General features: G+C 46.7%; 1 protein-coding gene across 11 annotated transcripts in view; it reads right to left on the bottom strand.

Annotated features, from left to right (window-relative positions):
• SHOC1 (shortage in chiasmata 1) overlaps positions 1 to 20,208 on the bottom strand; it is a 307,702-nt gene that overhangs the window by 285,625 nt on the left and 1,869 nt on the right. For 9 of the 11 annotated variants that reach the window (XM_075825602.1, XM_075825611.1, XM_075825607.1 and 6 more), the window contains one exon: positions 13,463 to 13,539. In XM_075825602.1, the coding sequence (XP_075681717.1) occupies positions 13,463 to 13,519 (57 nt within the window). In that variant the 5' untranslated portion in view covers positions 13,520 to 13,539. Of the gene's footprint in view, positions 1 to 13,462; positions 13,540 to 17,248; positions 17,572 to 20,208 lie in introns of those variants that run through there. The other 2 variants (XM_075825601.1, XM_075825603.1) reach the window with 2 other exon arrangements.

The following is a 20,208-nucleotide window of genomic DNA, read 5'->3' as shown; positions in this document are numbered from 1 at the left end:
AGATCATTTCCATCTTGGGGTTAGAATTATGTTTTAATCACTAGTCATGATGACATAGGGGACAGTACCATTATGAGAACAATCATTTTAAGCTATTTGAGCAAGTAAAGGAATAATGGACACTGCATTGCAGCTACTTTTTGCATAGAAGACATTGTCTGATTACCAGAATTAATTAAACTCAAGTGTATTAGCTCAAGTGGATCAGATTAGCCCTTGATACGGCTGGTAAGGTATTGTCTAATTTCTGGCTTTATGATTCAATAGGGTCCATTTGAAAACTTATTTCGCATAGCTGACATGGTTTGACATAAACGGAAGCCGTGATGTTAATGTGAACATAGCCTAACATGTAATCATGGAACCCTATAATGAAACTTGGCATGAGGCCCCATTCCAACAGGTTAAAAGGTTCTAACTCTTTCATGAATTTTTCCCTATTCCTTTATTATAAAGATTCACCCCTATTCACCCTTACAACCGCCAAAAATATAATATACATGTACTGCTGAGCTGCACATGCCAGTCACTGGGTAAATAAGGCAGCTATCTGATATGTGTACGCCTGGCTTAAAACACAGAACTCCGTACATTTCATGCCTTGGATTATAAGAGGTTGTCCCTCTCCTGTTTAACCCCTTCACGACTGCCATATGGCTATATACGTTCCAACTGCCGATGCCCCGTGCAGTTGTCATGTATATAGACGTTGACAGCCTGGAACAGGGTTTAATGAGTGCAGTGCTGCTTTAGAGTGAGCAGCGCTGCACTCTCATGTTGGCAGGGGCTTTGAGAGTCCCGGAATACACCCCCCACAGTAGATAGCGCCACCCACAACCCCCTGTAGGCAGCGCAAAACCCTCTGTAGATAGCACCACCTAAGCTCTGGCCGAGGATTCCCCTCATAGAGGGAGCCCCCGCCGTCTCTACATCCCCGCTGTAGATGGCAACCCTCCCCTGAAGATAGTGCCACCTAAACTCCCACTAGGAGCAGAATCCCCGGTCTCAGATCGCTCTGTGCCAGGGATTCCGCTTCTAGAGAGAGCCCGGCATCACTGTCCATTTGGAACTCGTTAAAATTACAGCCAGTTCGCAGAACTGAGGTGAAGCAGGAAACCGGAACCGATCCCCTGCACTCAATTATATCCCCGTCCGTAGGACGGGGATACAATTGAGATGACTAGCACTGCCCTGGCGAGGCACATGATGCCTCGCCATTCTGCGCTTTAGCGATGATACAGTAGGCGCGATGACATAATCGCACCGCCGTGTTGTTCTGGAGGACTGGCGTCGCTGGAGGACGGCGCGGGAACAGGACAGGTAAGCAAATAATGTTTCTTTTTTTCCCTTTTACTATGGGCAGTGTTGGGGGCCTTATCTATAGGGGATACTGACTACAGGGGAGGACTATATAGGGAGCACTAACTATATGGGAGGACTATATAGGGGCCCCTATCTACGGGGGACTATATAGGGGCCCCTATCTACGGGGGACTATATAGGGGCCTTATCTACAGGGAATGCCTCAGGGAGTACCATCTACAGGGAACGCTACAGGGGGTACCATCTACAGGGAACGAAACAGGGGGTACCATCTACAGGGAACGCTACAGGGGGTACCATCTACAGGGGGCACTATCTACAGGGAACGCTACTATCTACAGAGGGCTCTGTGGGGAGCACTATCTACAGAGGGCTCTGTGGGGAGCACTATCTACAGAGGGCTCTGTGGGGAGCACTATCTACAGAGGGCTCTGTAAGGAGCACTATCTACAGAGGGCTCTGTAAGGAGCACTATCTACAGAGGGCTCTGTGGGGAGTACTATCTACAGAGGGCTCTGTGGGGAGCACTATCTACAGAGGGCACGGTGTGTGTGGTGTATTACTTTACAGCGTTTAACACAATTTTATTCACGGGCACAGTGTATGGTACTATTATATTCAGGGGCACAGTGTATGGAAGTCATCACCGGTGAGTAACTATATGTAAATGTTTATTCTCTCGGTGACTGATCAATACTGTAGTCACTGTATGATCTGCAGCGAAATTATGGGTATATCATTCTTTTTTGTGAAACTGCATCTCCCAGCATATCCTTACCATCATTCTGGCTATACTGGGAGCTGTAGTTTTATGCCGTACAAGCTCATATGGCAGGGGTTAAACTGAATTTGCAAATGATCTCTGCACTGAGCTGTATTTGTGATTGTGCTGTATATATGTACGAAGCTTGGTTCTGGGGCTGTATATATTTATACTGAGCTTGGTTCTGGAGTTACATACATCATAACAACCAATCTCAATACATATATACAGCACAAAAGAGAAGCTCATTACATATATACAACTCCAAAACCAAGCTCAACATTTAAATACAGCACCAGAACAAAGCTTAGTACATATATTATATATACAGTACCACAACAAAGCTTAGTACATATATACAGCACCACAACAAAGCTTAACCCCTTAGTATCTAAGCCTGTTTTGGCCTTGTGGACACAGCCGATTTTTGCAAATTTGACATGTGTCATTTTATGTGGTAATAACTCCAGAATGATTTTGCCTATCCAAGCGATTCTGGGATTGTTTTCTCGTGACATGTTGTACTTTATGATACTGAAAATTTTTTGTCGTTAAATTCAATATTTATTTGTCAAAAACACCAAAATTTAGAGAAAATTTGCAAAAATCTATTTTTCTAAATTGTAATGTATCTGCTTGTAAAACAGATAGTAATACCACACAAAATAGTCACTAGTTAACATTTCCTATATGTCTACTTCATGTTTGCATCGTTTTTTGAACATTCTTTTATTTTTCTAGGACATTACAAGGCTTAGAACTTTAGCTGCAATTTCTCGCATTTTCAAGAAAATTTCAAAAGGCTATTTTTTCAGGGACCAGTTCAGTTCTGAAGTGGCTTTGAGGGACTTATATATTAGAAAGTCCCCAGAAGTCACCTCATTTTGAAAACTGCACCCATCAAAGTATTCAAAACAGCATTCAGGAAGTGTTTTAACCCTTTAGGCGTTTCAGAGGAATTAAAGCAAAGTAGAGGTGAAATTTACAAATTTAATTTTTTGTCTTCGAAAATTCATTTGTAATACATTTTTTCTGTAACACAGAAGGTTTTATCCGAGAAATGCAACTCAATATTTATTGCTCAGATTCTGCAGTTTTTAGAAATATCCCACATGTGGTCCTAGTGCGGTAATGGACTGAAATACCGGCCTCAGAAGCAAAGGAGCACCTAGTGGATTTTGGGGCCTCCTTTTTTTAGAATATATTTTAGGCACCATGTCAGGTTTGAATAGGTCTTGTGGTACCAAAACAGTAAAGACCCCCCAAAAGTGTCCCCATTTTGGAAACTACACCCCTCAAGGAATTTATCTATGGGTATAGTTAGCATTTTGAACCCACAGTTTTTTTGCTAAATTTATTTGAATTAGTATATGAAGATGAAAATCTACTTTTTTTGTGAAAAAACGTAGAAATTTTAAATTTTTACAAGGAATAAAGTAGAAAAAACACCCCAACATATGTAAAGCAATTTCTTCCGATTATAGCAATACCTCATATGTGGTAATACACTGCTGTTTGGACCCACAGCAGGCCTCAGAAGAGAAGGAACACCATTTGGATTTTGGATTTCTGATTTTGCTGTAATAGTTTTCAGTGCCGTGTCGTGTTTGCAATGCACTGGAGGGATGAAAACTGTGGAAACCCCCCAATAGTGACCCCATTTTGGAAACTATACCCCTCAAGGAATTTTTCTAGGGGTAAAGTTAGCATTTTGACCCCACAGTTGTTTTGCTGAATTCATTGGAATTAGTCAGTAAAGGTAAAAATCTACTTTTTTTTTCTGTAAGAACTTAGACATTTTTACAAGGAATAAAGGAGAAAAAGCACCCCAACATTTGTAAAGCAATTTCTCCTGATTATGTAAATACCCCATATGTGGTAATAAACCGCTGTTTGGACCCACACCGGGGCTTAGAAGGGAAGGAGCGCTATTTGGCTTTTGGAGCTCAAATTTAGCTGGAATAGTTTTTGGGTGTCATGTCGAATTTGCAAAGCCTCAGAGGGACCGAAACAGTGGAAGCCCCCAAAAATTAACCCCATTTGGGAAACTACACCACTTAAGGAATCTATCTAGGGGTATAGTGAGCATTTAGGCCCCACACGTCTTTTGCAGAATTTATTAGAATTAGGGCGTGAAAATTAATATCAACATTATTTCCACTAAAATGTTGAATTTTTTCAATTTCACAAAAGATAAAGGAGAAAATGCCGCCCAACATTTCTAAAGCAATTTCTCCCGAGTACGGCTATACCCCACATGTGGTCATAAATGTTTTTTCATTAGAAAGTAATTAACCCTTTCCGAACTGATCCATGTTTTGCTTTTTTCTTTTTCGTTTTTCCTCCCCGCTTTCCGAGAGCCACAACTTTTTTATTTTTCCATCAATAGAGTGGTGTGAGGGCTTATTTTTTGCGGGACGAGCTGTAGTTTTTATTGGTACCATTTTTTGGTACATAAGACTTTTTGAGCACTTTTTATTACATTTTTTGGTAGAGCCAAGGTGACCAAAAAACTGAGATTTTGCCATTTAAAATTCTTTATTCTTCACGGCGTTCACCGTGCGAGTTCAATAATGGTATATTGTAATAGCTTGGACTTTTACGGACGCAGCGATACCAATTTTGTGTATTTTTTTACATTACTTTAGAGAAAAAATGTGGAAAGGGTTTCTTTTTGGACTTTAAATATTTATTACATTTTTTCCACTAATAATAACTATTTACTTTTGTTTTTACATATTTTATTAGTCCCCCTGGGACACTTGAACCAGCAATCGTTAGATCACTGGTAGAATACACTGCAATACTAATGTATTGCAGTATATTGTCATTTTTACAGGCTCCTGTAACAGCGTGATCGCTGTTTCTGTCCATTAGTCCCGGGTATCAGCTGTAATACACAGCTGACATCCGCAGCGTATGGCGCGGGCTCAGTGTGTGAGACGCTCCATATATCACCCCCCACACCACGACATGCTATTAAGTTATGGTGCGCGAAGGGTTTAATGCGCAGCGGATGGTGCAGAGTGAAAATTACCATTTTCCACTGATGTGCCATTTTAGTGTACAATATGTTGTGCCCAGTTTGTGCAACAAATACCACAAATAAAATATTAACCGGGTTCTCCCGGGTATGGCGATGCCATATCGGTGGACGTAAACGGCTGTTTGGGCACGCTATAGGGCTCAGAAGGGAGGGACGCTATTTGGCTTTTGGAGCGCATATTTTGCTTGGTAGTAGCTCTGCCGTTTTGCTGGTATATCAGTTTATAATGTGGGGGCAAATGTAGACTGGGCAGAGTACATCAGGGGCATAATAAGAGGGTATAATAATGGGGTAAATAAATAATAATCCATAGATGTGTGTCCAGTGTCGCACTTATAAATTGCACCCGATCTTATCCGCTTTTGGAACGCTCTGCACATTTTGCATCACCATAATCTGGGAGCCGGAACTTTTTTTTATTTTTTCACCACCGGAGCTGTGTGAAGGCTTATTTGTTGCGGGACAATCTGTAATTTTCATTGGTACCATTTTGGGGTACATGCCATTTTGTTGATCACTTTTTATGCAATTTTTCGGCAAGCCGGGTGACCAAAAGCCATCAATTCTCACAATGATTTTTATTTATTTTTGACGGCGTTTACCCTGGGCTATAAATGACCATTATACTTTATTCTGCGGGTTGGTACGATTACGGCGATACCATATGCATATAGGTTTTTTTATGTTTTGCAGCATCTGCGCAATAAAATAACTTATTTAGAAAATAAAATATTTTTTGTGTCACAATATTCTGAGAGCCATAACTTTTTTATTTTTCAGTCAAAAAAGCGGTGTAAGGGCTTGTTTTTTGTGGGACGGGTTGTAGTTTATATCGGTACAATTTTGGCGTACATGCGACTTTTTGATCATATTTTGGATGGGGTGGTGACCAAAAAATAGTGATTCTGGCATTGTTTTTCGTTTATTTTTTTTGCGCTGTTCACCGTGCGTGAAAAATATTATAGTTTTATAGTTGGGGTCGTTACGAACGCGGTGATACCAAATATGTGTACTTTTTTTTAAAATGTTCATTTTTGTCCTATATTAAAAGACTTATTATAGGAAAAAAAGCATTCTTTGTTTATGTCACTTATAACTTTTATTTTTACACTTTTTTTACAACATTTTTATTCTTCTTTTTACTTTTTTCACTTGTCCCACTAGGGGACACTTAGACTTGCAGCTCTGATCGCTGATGGAACACATTACACTACACACGTACAAGTGGGACAAGTGAAAAAAGTAAAAAGAAGAATAAAAATGTTATAAAAAAAGTGGTCCTCCTAGGCTTCTGTACATGGCAGCCAGGAAGCTATTGTCTGGCGTCCGGTTGCCATGGGTACCATCGCCAGCCCCCGTGATTTCACATGGGGGCTGCCGATCGGCGCTAAACACCTTAATTGTGGCGTTCAAAATCGAACGCCGCAATTAAGGGGTTAACTGCCGAAATCAGCGGCGATGTGCCGCTGATCGGCAACAGGGAATGCAGGGCAGACACCCTGCACAGATAACCGCCGCTGCGGTGTAGCGCCGCGCGGTGGTTAACTGTCAAAGCACTGACGTAACTGCACGTCAAGGTGCGCAAACTTACTGCTCACCTCGACGTACAGTTACGTCAAGGTGCGGGAAGGGGTTAAGAGACTCTGTCACCACATTATAAGTGGCCTATCTCCATAAGGAGATGGGCGCTATAATGTAGGTGACAGCAGTGCTTTTTATTTAGAAAAACGATCTATTTTTACCACTTTATGAGCGAATTTTAGCTTTATGTGTTAGGGATCTGCCAGGTACTACGTCTAGGTATACTCCTGGGATTAATCAATCCACACCTGAGGCCAGACCTGTTAGACTGACACCGTCTCCCACCAACCAGGGTGGCAGGCTCAGGAGTGGGAGAGCCTATCGCGGCCTGGTCAGTCGAAGTTAGCTCCGCCCCCTGTCCTTTATTACCTGCCGTGTTCTCTTCCTCAGTGCTTGTAATTCTTCTGGATTCCTGGCCCCACTGCTGCTTGCTCCAGCCTGCTTCTGCCTTGCTGCAGTTCCGCTTATCCTGCTTCGCTTTGCCCCTGGCTTGCTTCCTTCTCCGTGCTCACGTTGGTATACTCCACTTCATCCTGGTCCTGACTACTCATTCCCCGCTCCGTTTCCTCGCGGCGTTCCGTGGGCTACTGCCCCTTCCCTTGCGTGTTCCCTGTTTGTTCTCCCGTGCACTTAGACAGCGTAGGGACCGCCGCCCAGTTGTACCCCGTCGCCTAGGGCGGGTCGTTGCAAGTAGGCAGGGACAGGGCGGTGGGTAGATTAGGGCTCACTTTCCCTTCTCCTCCTTCCTGCCATTACATAATTACAAGCCTATACCTAATCTACCATTCTCCTACGCTGACGCTATCATGGACCCCCTTGAGACCCTGACCCAGCAGATGCAGGGCCTCTCCCTACAGGTCCAGGCCCTGGCCCAGAGGGTCAACCAGGGTGACGCTGCCCTAGTAGTACCCCTCACCTCACCTCTAGAACCCGACCTCAAGTTACCTGACCGGTTCTCAGGGGACCGTAAGACGTTTCTCTCCTTCCGGGAGAGTTGCAGACTGTATTTCCGCCTAAAACCCCACTCCTCAGGTTCCGAGAACCAGCGGGTGAGTATCATCATATCCCGACTCCAGGAAGGGCCCCAAGAGTGGGCCTTCTCCTTGGCTCCTGACACCCCTGAACTTTCCTCTGTTGATCGTTTTTTCTCTGCCCTCGGACTCATTTACGACGAGACTGACAGGACTGCTTTGGCCGAGAGTCAGCTGGTGACCTTACGTCAGGGTAGGAGACCGGTTGAGGAATACTGTCCTGATTTTAGAAAGTGGTGCGTAGCTTCTCGGTGGAACGATCCGGCCCTAAGGTGCCAGTTTAGGTTAGGATTATCTGACGCCCTGAAGGATCTGCTGGTTAGCTACCCCTCTTCTGACTCCCTTGACCAGGTTATGGCCCTAGCAGTACGACTTGACCGACGTCTCAGGGAACGTCAGCTTGAACGTTTCAATGTGCTTCCCTCTGACTTTTCTGCAATCCCCCCGAGGTCCCGTCCCCTCGCCCCTCCACGGAGGACTCGGAGGTACCTATGCAACTCGGGGCCTCCATGTCCCCTCGACAACGTAGGGAGTTTCGCAGAATGAATTGTCTCTGCTTCTACTGTGGGGACGACAAGCATCTACTGAACACCTGTCCCAGGCGCAAGAATAAAAAGCCGGAAAACTTCCGCGCCTAAGTGATCATCGGGGAGGTCACTTGGGCGCACAGGTATTTCCCGTTAATGTGAAACGCAATAAAATTTTGCTTCCCTTTCAGGTCTCGTTTGCTGGCCGGTCTGCCACGGGCAGTGCTTTCGTGGATTCTGGCTCATCTGCTAATATCATGTCTGTGGAATTTGCTATGTCTCTAAAGATGCCTTTTATTGATTTACCTTATCCTATCCCTGTAGTAGGTATCGACTCAACCCCCCTTGCTAATGGTTATTTTACTCAGCATACTCCTGTTTTTGAACTCCTGGTTGGCTCCATGCATTTGGAGCAGTGCTCTGTACTGGTGATGCAGGGATTATCGTCTGATCTGGTATTAGGTCTTCCCTGGTTGCAGTTGCATAATCCCACGTTTGATTGGAATACTGAGGAGCTTACCAAATGGGGTAATGAATGTCTTATGTCATGTCTTTCTGTTAACTCTATTTCTCCCCGGGAGGAGGTAAACACGCTTCCTGAGTTTGTTCAGGACTTCGCCGATGTGTTTTCTAAGGAGGCCTCCGAGGTGTTGCCCCCCCATAGAGATTACGATTGCGCCATCGATTTGGTGCCTGGTGCCAAGCTTCCTAAGGGTAGGATATTTAATCTTTCATGTCCTGAACGTGAAGCTATGAGGGAGTATATCCAAGAACGCCTGGCCAAGGGTTTCATTCGCCCCTCGACTTCTCCTGTAGGTGCTGGCTTCTTCTTCGTGGGGAAGAAGGATGGTAGTCTTAGGCCATGCATTGATTATCGTAACCTGAATAAGGTCACCGTAAGGAACCAGTACCCACTTCCTTTGATTCCGGATCTTTTTAATCAGGTTCAGGGAGCCCAATGGTTTTCTAAGTTCGATCTACGGGGGGCATATAACCTTATCCGCATCAAAGAGGGGGATGAGTGGAAAACTGCGTTCAACACACCCGAGGGTCATTTCGAATACCTGGTCATGCCCTTTGGGTTGTGTAATGCCCCTGCTGTCTTCCAGAATTTTATTAAAGAAATCCTGAGAGATTACCTGGGTAATTTTCTTGTTGTGTACCTTGATGACATACTGGTGTTTTCCAAGGACTGGTCCTCCCACGTGGAGCATGTCAGGAAGGTGCTCCAGGTCCTTCGGGAGAATAATCTGTTTGCTAAGACTGAAAAATGTGTCTTTGGGGTACAGGAGATACCATTTTTAGGGCAAATCCTCACTCCTCATGAATTCCGCATGGACCCTGCCAAGGTTCAGGCTGTGGCGGAATGGGTCCAACCTGCCTCCCTTAAGGTGTTAGTGTTTTTTAGGGTTCGCCAACTATTACAGGAGATTTATTGCCAACTTCTCGGTCGTCGCTAAGCTTCTTACGGACCTTACTCGCAAGGGTGCTGATATCCTCCATTGGTCCCCTGAGGCCGTCCAGGCCTTTGAGACCCTCAAGAAGTGCTTTATCTCGGCCCCCGTGCTGATTCAGCCCAACCAAGAGGAGCCATTTATTGTGGAGGTTGACGCATCCGAGGTGGGAGTGGGGGCCGTCTTGTCCCAGGGTATCAGCTCCCTCACCCATCTCCGCCCCTGTGCTTACTTCTCTAGGAAGTTTTCGCCCACGGAGAGTAACTATGATATTGGCAACCGCGAACTTCTAGCCATTAAATGGGCTTTTGAAGAGTGGCGGCACTTCCTGGAGGGGGCCAGACACCAGGCAACGGTCCTTACGGATCACAAGAATCTGGTTTTTCTTGAATCGGCCCGGAGGCTTAATCCTAGACAAGCTCGGTGGGCACTATTCTTTACCAGATTTAATTTCTTGGTTACCTATAGGGCTGGGTCCAAGAATATTAAGGCTGATGCTCTGTCACGTAGTTTCATGGCCAATCCTCCTTCCGAGAAGGATCCTGCTTGTATTTTACCCCCTGGTATAATCGTTTCTACCACGGATTCTGATTTAGCTTCTGATATTGCGGCTGATCAGGGTTCAGCTCCCGGGAACGTCCCTGGGGACAAACTGTTTGTTCCCCTGCAATACCGGCTAAGGGTACTCAGGGAAAACCATGACTCCGCTCTATCTGGTCATCCTGGCATCTTGGGCACCAAACACCTCATCACCAGAAACTATTGGTGGCCTGGGTTGCCTAAACACGTTAGGGCTTACGTCGCCGCTTGTGAGGTTTGCGCTAGGTCCAAAACCCCTAGGTCCCGACCTGCGGGCCTACTACGTTCCTTGCCCATTCCCCAGAGACCTTGGACCCATATCTCCATGGATTTTATCACCGATTTGCCCCCATCTCAGGGCAAGTCGGTGGTGTGGGTGATAGTAGACCGCTTCAGCAAGATGTGCCACTTTGTGCCCCTTAAGAAGCTACCTAACGCCAAGACGTTAGCTTCTTTGTTTGTGAAACACATCCTGCGTCTCCATGGGGCCCCAGTCAATATCGTTTCTGACAGAGGGGTACAATTTGTTTCCTTATTTTGGAGAGCTTTTTGTAAAAAGTTGGAGATTGATCTGTCCTTCTCCTCCGCCTTCCATCCCGAAACTAATGGCCAAACGGAAAGGACTAACCAATCCCTGGAACAATATTTAAGGTGTTTCATCTCTGACTGTCAATTCGATTGGGTCTCATTCCTTCCCCTTGCTGAATTTTCCCTGAATAACCGGGTCAGTAACTCGTCAGGGGTCTCCCCGTTTTTCTGTAATTTCGGGTTTAACCCAAGGTTCTCCTCCGTTTCCCCTGGTTGTTCCAATAATCCTGAGGTAGAGGATGTTCATCGGGAACTGTGCACAGTCTGGGCCCAGGTTCAGAAGAACCTAGAGGCGTCCCAGAGCGCACAAAAGACTCAGGCTGATAGTAGACGTTCTGCTAACCCCCGGTTTGTCGTCGGGGATTTGGTCTGGTTGTCGTCCAGGAACTTGCGCCTTAAGGTCCCGTCCCGGAAGTTTGCTCCCCGATTTATTGGACCTTATAAGATCATTGAAGTCCTCAACCCTGTATCCTTCCGTCTGGAGCTGCCCCCATCCTTTCGCATACATGACGTCTTCCATGCCTCCCTCCTCAAACGCTGCTCCCCGTCCTGGTCCCCCTCGAGGAAACCTCCTGTTCCCGTTCTCACCCCTGAGGGGGTGGAATTCGAGGTGGCCAAGATTATGGACAGTAGGATGGTCCAGGGCTCCCTCCAGTACCTGGTCCATTGGAGAGGATACGGGCTGGAGGAGAGGACTTGGGTACCTGCCCGTGATGTTCACGCTGGGGTATTGATCAGGAGGTTCCACCTTCTCTTCCCTACTAAACTGGGTCCTCTTAGTAAGGGTCCGGAGGCCCCTCATAAAAGGGGGAGTACTGTTAGGGATCTGCCAGGTACTACGTCTAGGTATACTCCTGGGATTAATCAATCCACACCTGAGGCCAGACCTGTTAGACTGACACCGTCTCCCACCAACCAGGGTGGCAGGCTCAGGAGTGGGAGAGCCTATCGCGGCCTGGTCAGTCGAAGTTAGCTCCGCCCCCTGTCCTTTATTACCTGCCGTGTTCTCTTCCTCAGTGCTTGTAATTCTTCTGGATTCCTGGCCCCACTGCTGCTTGCTCCAGCCTGCTTCTGCCTTGCTGCAGTTCCGCTTTGCCCCTGGCTTGCTTCCTTCTCCGTGCTCACGTTGGTATACTCCACTTCATCCTGGTCCTGACTACTCATTCCCCGCTCCGTTTCCTCGCGGCGTTCCATGGGCTACTGCCCCTTCCCTTGTGTGTTCCCTGTTTGTTCTCCCGTGCACTTAGACAGCGTAGGGACCGCCGCCCAGTTGTACCCCGTCGCCTAGGGCGGGTCGTTGCAAGTAGGCAGGGGCAGGGCGGTGGGTAGATTAGGGCTCACTTTCCCTTCTCCTCCTTCCTGCCATTACATTATGCTAATTAGTTTCTTAATGCCCAAGTGGGCGTGTTTTTACTTTAGACCAAGTGGGCGTTGTACAGAGGAGTGTATGACGCTGACCAATCAGCGTCATGCACTTCTCCCCATTCATTTAGTCAGCGCATAGTGACACTGCGTTATTCACTATGTGCGGTCTTATACTGACATATTAACGTTACTGACGTGTTTAGAGAGTGAATAGTCATTTCTTTCAGCCAGGACGGGATGTCTATTCACAATCCCTGCACTTCGTTAACGTTTGTTTGGTACTTACAGCAGAGCAAAGCGTAATCTCATTGTAACCTGTCATTTACAGCGTGATCTCGCGAGATTACGCTTGCTCTGCTGTAAGTACCACAGAAACGTTAACGAAGTGCCGGGATTGTGAATAGACATCCCGTCCTGGCTGTCTATTCGCTGTCAGACACTTCAGTAACGTTAATATGTCAGTATAAGACAGCACATAATGAACAACGCCTATGTACAACGCCCACTTGGTCTAAAGTAAAAACACGCCCACTTGGGCATTAAGAAACAAATTAGCATAAAGCTAAAATTGCTCCTAACATGGTGAAAATAGATCGTTTTTCTAAATAAAAAGCACTGCTGTCACCTACATTATAGCGCCGATCTCCTTATGTAGGAGATAGGACACTTATAATGGGGTGACAGTCTCTTTAGTACACATATACAGCACCACAACCAAGCTCATTACATACATACAGCACCAGAACAAAGCTTACTACATATATACAGTATAGGGTCTATTTGGAATATCGTAATTTTTTTATTTTATTATTAGAATAATTTTCCATCGCGCAATACACCGCGACACCGACTGACCCCCTTCCCCGCGCGGGAACCTGTTGTTAAAAATTAGAATCCCATATATGGACAGTGATGTGAGGGGCTACTTCTGGAGTGGAATCCCTGCTCTGGCAGGGGATTACGCTTTTAGAGTTAACCCCTGACGTCACCTTCCATATATGGACAGAGACATCAGGGGCTCCCTGTCGGAGCGGAATCCCCTGCCAGAAGAATTCCGCTTCTACAGGGAGCTAAGGTGCTATTTACAGGAAGTGGGTGCCATTTACAGGGGTGGCGCTATCTGTGTTTAGTCATTCGGTCATCTAGACAGGTCCCTACAGTACAGTATACGGTCATTGGTGTCATAACTAGTAAAATGAACCTACCTCATACTCATAGTCCAATGAAAGAAACGTAAACGCTGGGAACAGAGCTTTGTTCATTTTTCAGCCCTGCAAAAAAACTATAAAATGACACGGTTTTTAATATAATTTTTTCTATGTAACTTATAACTGCTCTCGTTGATTTTCAGAAATGTATACTCTTCTACATAGGAGACATACTATATATTCATATACGCCCACAACCATACCTCCCAACTTTTGAATTAGAAAAAGAGGGACATTTTAAGCCACGCCCCCTAACCACGCCCAATATCCCGCATAAACACTTCAAATCACGGCCAGATCCTTCTGCAAATAACGTGCGCACATTCTCACTGCGGATCTCTGGACTCTCTGGATATCACGGATATTATGGATCCGGTTATATCGTCTTTATGTTACATTTCCTAACTTGGGTATAACATTTGCTCATCACGGCGGCAGCTGCAGGACAAACCAAAAGGCTGAGAACAATGAAAGTCAAGAGAGAGACCCTGTGGTGGATGACTTTTCAGTTGACAGGTAGCAGAGTTACATGATGGGGAATTGTTTTTCCTGTTGTATAACTCTGCTACCTGTCAATGGAAAAAATCATCTGCCAGAGGGAAAAATGTTTGCCCATGGCGGAGTACCACAAAGAAACACTGGGGAATCAGACATGGTGGGGAAACATTTTTCCCTGTGGTGGATGACTTTTCAGCTGACAGGTAGCAGAGTTACATGAAGGGGAATTATTTTTCATTGACGTCTAGTATATATCGCAGCAAAGAGAAGATGACAGAAGTCGCTAGAGGTGAGGAGAAGTATTTTTAGTCTTCATATTACGAACCTTATTATTTTGTTTTGCAGGTTCCGCTGGACCGTTTGGACTACCTCGTAGATTCGTTGTACTGCGATGATCTACGTTTTTTTTTTAAATAAAATGGTCAAAGAGGGTTTTGTGGGGGAGTTCTTATTTCAATAAAAAAAATATTTTCTTATGTGTCTGTTTTTTAAATCCTTTATTAGCGCCTTGGTAATGGCAGTAGTCGGATTGACTGCATTCATTACTAAGTTGGGGCTTAGTGTGAGCCAGTAAAAAGGCTGCAACTAACCCCTCATTATTACCCTGGTGCCCACCACCACCAGAGGTGTCGGGAAGAACCGGGTACGATCCAGTATCCGACCATCTGTAGTGATGGCCGGACACTGGGGCGGCCGCAGGCTGGTATTATTAGGCTGGCAAAGGCCAGAAACGGTGGCCCTTCCCATTCTGGTAATGCTAGCCTGCTGCTGCTTTGTTGAATCTGGCTGGTTAGGAAAATGGGGGGAAAGCAATGTCGTTTTCTTTTTTTTTTTAAATCAACTTGGGGTCCCCCCCATTTTCCATAACCAGCCAGATACAACACAGCAGCAGCCTAGCATTACAAGGGTGGGAAAGGCCAAGGTTTTTGGCCCTTTCCAGCCTCATAATACCAGCCTGCGGCCGCCCAGTGCCCGACCATCACTGCAGTTGGTGTGGTACTGGATCGCACCTGGCTCTTCCCAGCACCCCTGGTGGCGGTGGGTACAGGGGTAATAATGGGGGGTTAGTTGCAGCCATTTTACTAGCAAACATTAAGCCCCACCTTAGTAATGGACGTTGTCAATCAGACTGCTGCCATTACCAAGGCGCTATTAAAGTATTAAAGAAAACACAGAAACATAAGAAAATATTTTTTTATTGAAATAAGAACTTCCCCCACATAAAAAAAATAAGTAGATCATCGAAGTAGTACAACGAATCTACGACCTAGTTAAAACGGTCCAGTGGAACCTGCAAAACAAAAAAAATAAAAATAAAGTTAGTAATTTGAAAAATAAAAAATATTATACTCACCTCCAGCAGTCTTCTGTCTTCTTCCCTGCGATGCAATAGAAACTAGACATCAATGAACTTCTGAAATAAATATCATATATTACAAATTAAAAGGGTTTTCCCCACAAACACATGTATCCCCTATCCACAGGATAGGGGATACATGTGTGATCGCTGGGGGTCCGACCACTGGGGCCCCCAGAGATGAGAACTGGGGACTGAAAGTCCCCCGAAGTGGCCAGCGGTCCATTCATTTCTAGGGACTTAGGGGACCACTATCTCCGGCAGCTCCATAGAAATTAATAAAGCAATGGTCGAGCAAATGCACTTCGGTCCCCCGATCTCATCGCTGGGAGTCCCAGTGGTCAGACCCTCAGCGAACACACATGTATCCCCTATTCTGTGGATAGGGGATACATGTGGTTGTGGGAAAACCCCTTTAAAGGGGTTTTGCAATCCCTAAAAAGTGATGGCCTATTCACAGGATAGGCCATCAATAGCTAATGGCTCGGGGTCCGACTCCTGCGACCCCCGCCGATCAGCTGTTTTGAAGGGGGTGCAGCGCTTGTACGAGCACTGCTTCCCTTTAGTTTTTTCTTGCTCACTGTGAATCTCCGACACAGATGCAGCGGCGATTCACAGGTATTTCAGCCTGTTCTCCCAATTCACTTCAATGTTAGAAGGCTGCAATACTGTGAATCGCCACTACATCTGTGTCGAAGATTCACAGTGAGCAAGAAAAAACGAAGGGGAAGCAGCGCTCGTACGAGCGCTTCACCCCCTTCAAATATGCTGATCGGCAGGGGGTCCCGGAAGTCGGACCCCGACCCATCATCTTTTGATGGCCTATCCTGAGGATAGGTCATGAATTTTTAGGGACTGGATAACCCTTTTAACTCCATATGGAGCATCCATTTAGGCATTTTTATACTTAAAGGGAACCTGTCACCAGCATTTCACCTATTAAACCAGCAATACCTGGTGGTAGTGGGTGAAAAATCATTTCTATATAGCCTATAATTGTCTTCCTAGTTGGCTCTGTAGCTTTAGTATTCAGCTTTTTAGTGTTCCCACACCGTATGCTAATGAGCAGAAGAGTAAAATCTTCGTTTGAAAAGAGTCATAACTTCATTCCTCAAGTCTTTCCGAGTTTACCCCGCCTCCTTACTTTTGATTGACAGCTCCTCGCCTTCCCCCAGCACACAAAATCCTGCGCTTGTGCATTGATGTCCTATTCTGGTGTGAGCGCACAAAGGGACACCGGATTATTACGATAAAAGGCGCAAAATGTTTGCAGACCGTTATTTACAGTCAGAGGAGGAGTTTAGCAGAGGGGAGAACGCCAATGAACTTTTTATAGCAGCGGCCAGTGAGGGACAAGTAAACCTCAATAGGTGAAATGCTGGTGACAGGTTCCCTTTAAAGTGTTTGGTAAACGTTTAACAAACTTCTGACGTGTCATAGTGACATGTCAGAAGTTTGGATTGGTGGGGTCCAAGCACTGAGACCCCCACCAATCGCTAAAACGAAGACGCTGAAGCACTCGTGTGACCGCTCAGCTGCTTCGTGTCTGTTCTATTTACTGCTTTTTGTCTATAGGGACAGTGATCAGTTCCCTAAGGCTTGCACCCCCTTTCATTTAAGCCTGTGCTGCAGGATTTTTGTAGATAGATAGATAGATAGATAGATAGATAGGTAGGTAGATGTTTAATGGAGAAGTGTGGGTATTTTTTATTACCAGTATTCTCCCTCCTGCCAGAAGTTACAGCAGTCCAAAGAGGGGGGAGGTGCACGGGGGGAGGGGCACGGGGGGGGGGGGGGCGGCGGGAGCTGCAAAAAGAATGTGCCTGGAGACACAAGATTTTCTAAAACCAGAAAATAAAGTAATTTATTTTATGATTTTATAAATGCTAGTGTTCCCAGGCACTAAATAGTTTAATCTGTGTACTCACCAGTCACCCCTGTCCTGTAGCTTCGTTCTACTTCCCTCCAGCGTTCCGCTTCAGTGTGTCTGCTGCGCTCTGCTTCCTGCTCCAAGCAGACTGTCGCAGGGGGGCGTGGCTGGCAACAGGGAGAGTCGGGGGCAGAGCGGGACATTGCTCAAACCGCCGGGACGGCGGGACAGCAGTCAAAAACCGGGACTGTCCCGCCGGATTCTGGACGGTTGGGAGGTCTGCCACAACAGCTATAAATGTCTCTGTTAATATTTTACATAGTGCTGCCGGCATCGCCCTGCAGATCACTTTACTGTATTTTGCAGCCTAAGGAAATGCCTCTGCAAATAAGATATAGGATTTGATGTCAAATTAGTATTCGATCTTCAGTGCTACCACAGTATTTGTTAAAGTATGGCGGTGTTCAGGGGCGGATTGGGAGCCATGTTGTGGGTGGGGCCAGCACAAGTAGGTGGAGTCAGCAAACAATTAGCTGTAGCCACATTGGTGCTAGATGTAATAACGCAGCCTCAGGGTATGTTCACACGGAGTGTTTTCAGCCGTTTTTCGGGCCGTAAACGTCCCGAAAAATGGCTGAAAAATTGGAAGCAGAACGCCTCCAAACATCTGCCCATTGAGTTCAATGGGAAAAACGGCGTTCTGTTCCGACCGGGCGTTTTTTACGCGGCCGTTTTTCAAAATGGCTTCTTCAGCCATTTTTGGAGCCATTTTTCATAGACTCTATAAAAAAACAGCTTCAAAAACGGCCGTTAAAAACGCAACTTTAGCTTTCCCTTGAAAACAGCTCCGTATTTTGAGACGTTTTTGATTTTGTGTGTGCACATACCCTTATTATCATTGTCACCATTGGGCTGTGTTCACATCTGCATTGGACGCTCCTAGCCGGCTTTCACACCACAGTAAAGCTCCCAGGAGATGCATTAAACCGTTTAAAAACCGGATGTCTCTGCTATCCATCCCCCATAGGCGCCCATGTTAAAAAAAAAAAAAAAAAGCACATATAGATGCACGGAAACGCGCAGCCTTCAAAGCTATTCAACAGCAAAAAAATCTTAATGCTGAATAAGTCCCCCACACACACATAGCGTTCACAGCCAAGCCACTCCCACAAGAACAATTATGAAGTCCCCCTCCCCAACGCATAGCATTTACAGTCAAATCCTCCCTCCCCCACAAAAACTATTTATAAGGACTTCACTCACCCCACATAATATTACGGCAGGCTTTCCCGGCCGGGTGCCGGCCGTTCATAAATCGGCCGGCACCTGGCTGCATTAGGAATAATAGACCCCTAATGGGGCTATTCACACGACCGATTTTTTGACGGCCGGGAAATCCGGCCGTCAAAAAATAGGACATGCTCTATCTTTGCCCGGGTACCCGGCTCCCATAGAAGTCTAAGGCGGGATTCACACGACCGGGTCGTTCCCGAGCCCGAGTGTCGGCCGGTAAAATCGGCCATTTTGCCCGGCCGGTTTGCATAAAGTTATGCATCCGTGCCGGGCCGGGCAGATACGGACAGTGACATCAGCGGCAGCTCCTGAAGGGGAATCCCCATGTGTTCGGGGATTCCGCTTCAGGAGTTTCCCCTGATGTCACTGCCCAGATATGGACAGAGACATCAAGCGCTCTGTCCAGGAGCGGAATCCCCGAAAACACGGGGATTCCGCTCCTTCAAGGAGCTAAAGTGCGGCTAGCACATAGCAGAGCGGGGAGATACCTCCCCGCTCTGCTATAGTGGCGTCGCTACAGTAGTAGCAGCCGCAGCAGCAGCTACTACTACTAGCGGCGCCATCGAAGGTGTCGCCGAGCCAGGGTGCTTTTAACAAGCAGGGGAAGGGAGCCAGCGCAGCGCTCCCTTCACCTTCTGTACACCCCGGCCCTGCAACACAGTGTACAGCGATGCCATTCGTCAGAATGGCATCAACTCCTCCTCCTCACATGCACTCTGCGCTGTGAGGAGGAGGAGATAGAGCGCAAGCGCCGGGAAACCCGGCCATCACTCGGAACACATTCCGGTGATGGCCGTGTAATACCCGGCCCCATAGACTTCTATGGGAGCCGGGCGGCCGGGCAAAGATAGAGCATGTCCTATTTTTTGACGGCCGGATTTTCCGGCCGTCAAAAAATCGGTCGTGTGAATAGCCCCATTAGGGGTCTATTATTCCTAATGCAGCCGGGTGCCGGCCGATTTATGAACGGCCGGCACCCGGCCGGGAAACCCTGCCGTGTGAATGAGGCCTATGGGGCCGGGTATTACACGGCCATCACCGGAATGTGTTCCGAGTGATGGCCGGGTTTCCCGGCGCTTGCGCTCTATCTCCTCCTCCTCACAGCGCAGAGTGCATGTGAGGAGGAGGAGTTGATGCCATTCTGACGAATGGCATCGCTGTACACTGTGTGGCAGGGCCGGGGTGTACAGCAGGTGGAGGGAGCGCTGCGCTGGCTTCCCTTCCCCTGCTTGTTAAAAGCACCCTGGCTCGGCGACACCTTCGATGGCGCCGCTAGTAGCAGCAGCTGCTGCTGCTGCGGCTGCTACTACTGTAGCGACGCCACTATAGCAGAGCGGGGAGGTATCTCCCCGCTCTGCTATGTGCTAGCCGCACTTTAGCTCCTTGAAGGAGCGGAATCCCCGTGTTTTCGGGGATTCCGCTCCTGGACAGAGCGCTTGATGTCTCTGTCCATATCTGGGCAGTGACATCAGGGGAAACTCCTGAAGCGGAATCCCCGAACACATAGGGATTCCCCTTCAGGAGCTGCCGCTGATGTCACTGTCCGGATCTGCCCGGGAACGACCCGGTCGTGTGAATCCCGCCTTAGTCAAGTCCCCCCTCCCCCACAAAAAAACAATTTATACAGACTTCACTCAACCCACATAATATTTAGTCAAGTCCCCCCTCCCCCACAAAAACCGATTTATACAAAATCCCCTCCCCCACAGATAACAAGCTCCCCTC

Source organism: Rhinoderma darwinii, chromosome 1, assembly GCF_050947455.1.
Source record: "Rhinoderma darwinii isolate aRhiDar2 chromosome 1, aRhiDar2.hap1, whole genome shotgun sequence".
NCBI lineage: Eukaryota > Metazoa > Chordata > Amphibia > Anura > Rhinodermatidae > Rhinoderma > Rhinoderma darwinii.
This window is presented reverse-complemented; position numbering and strand designations above follow the sequence as displayed.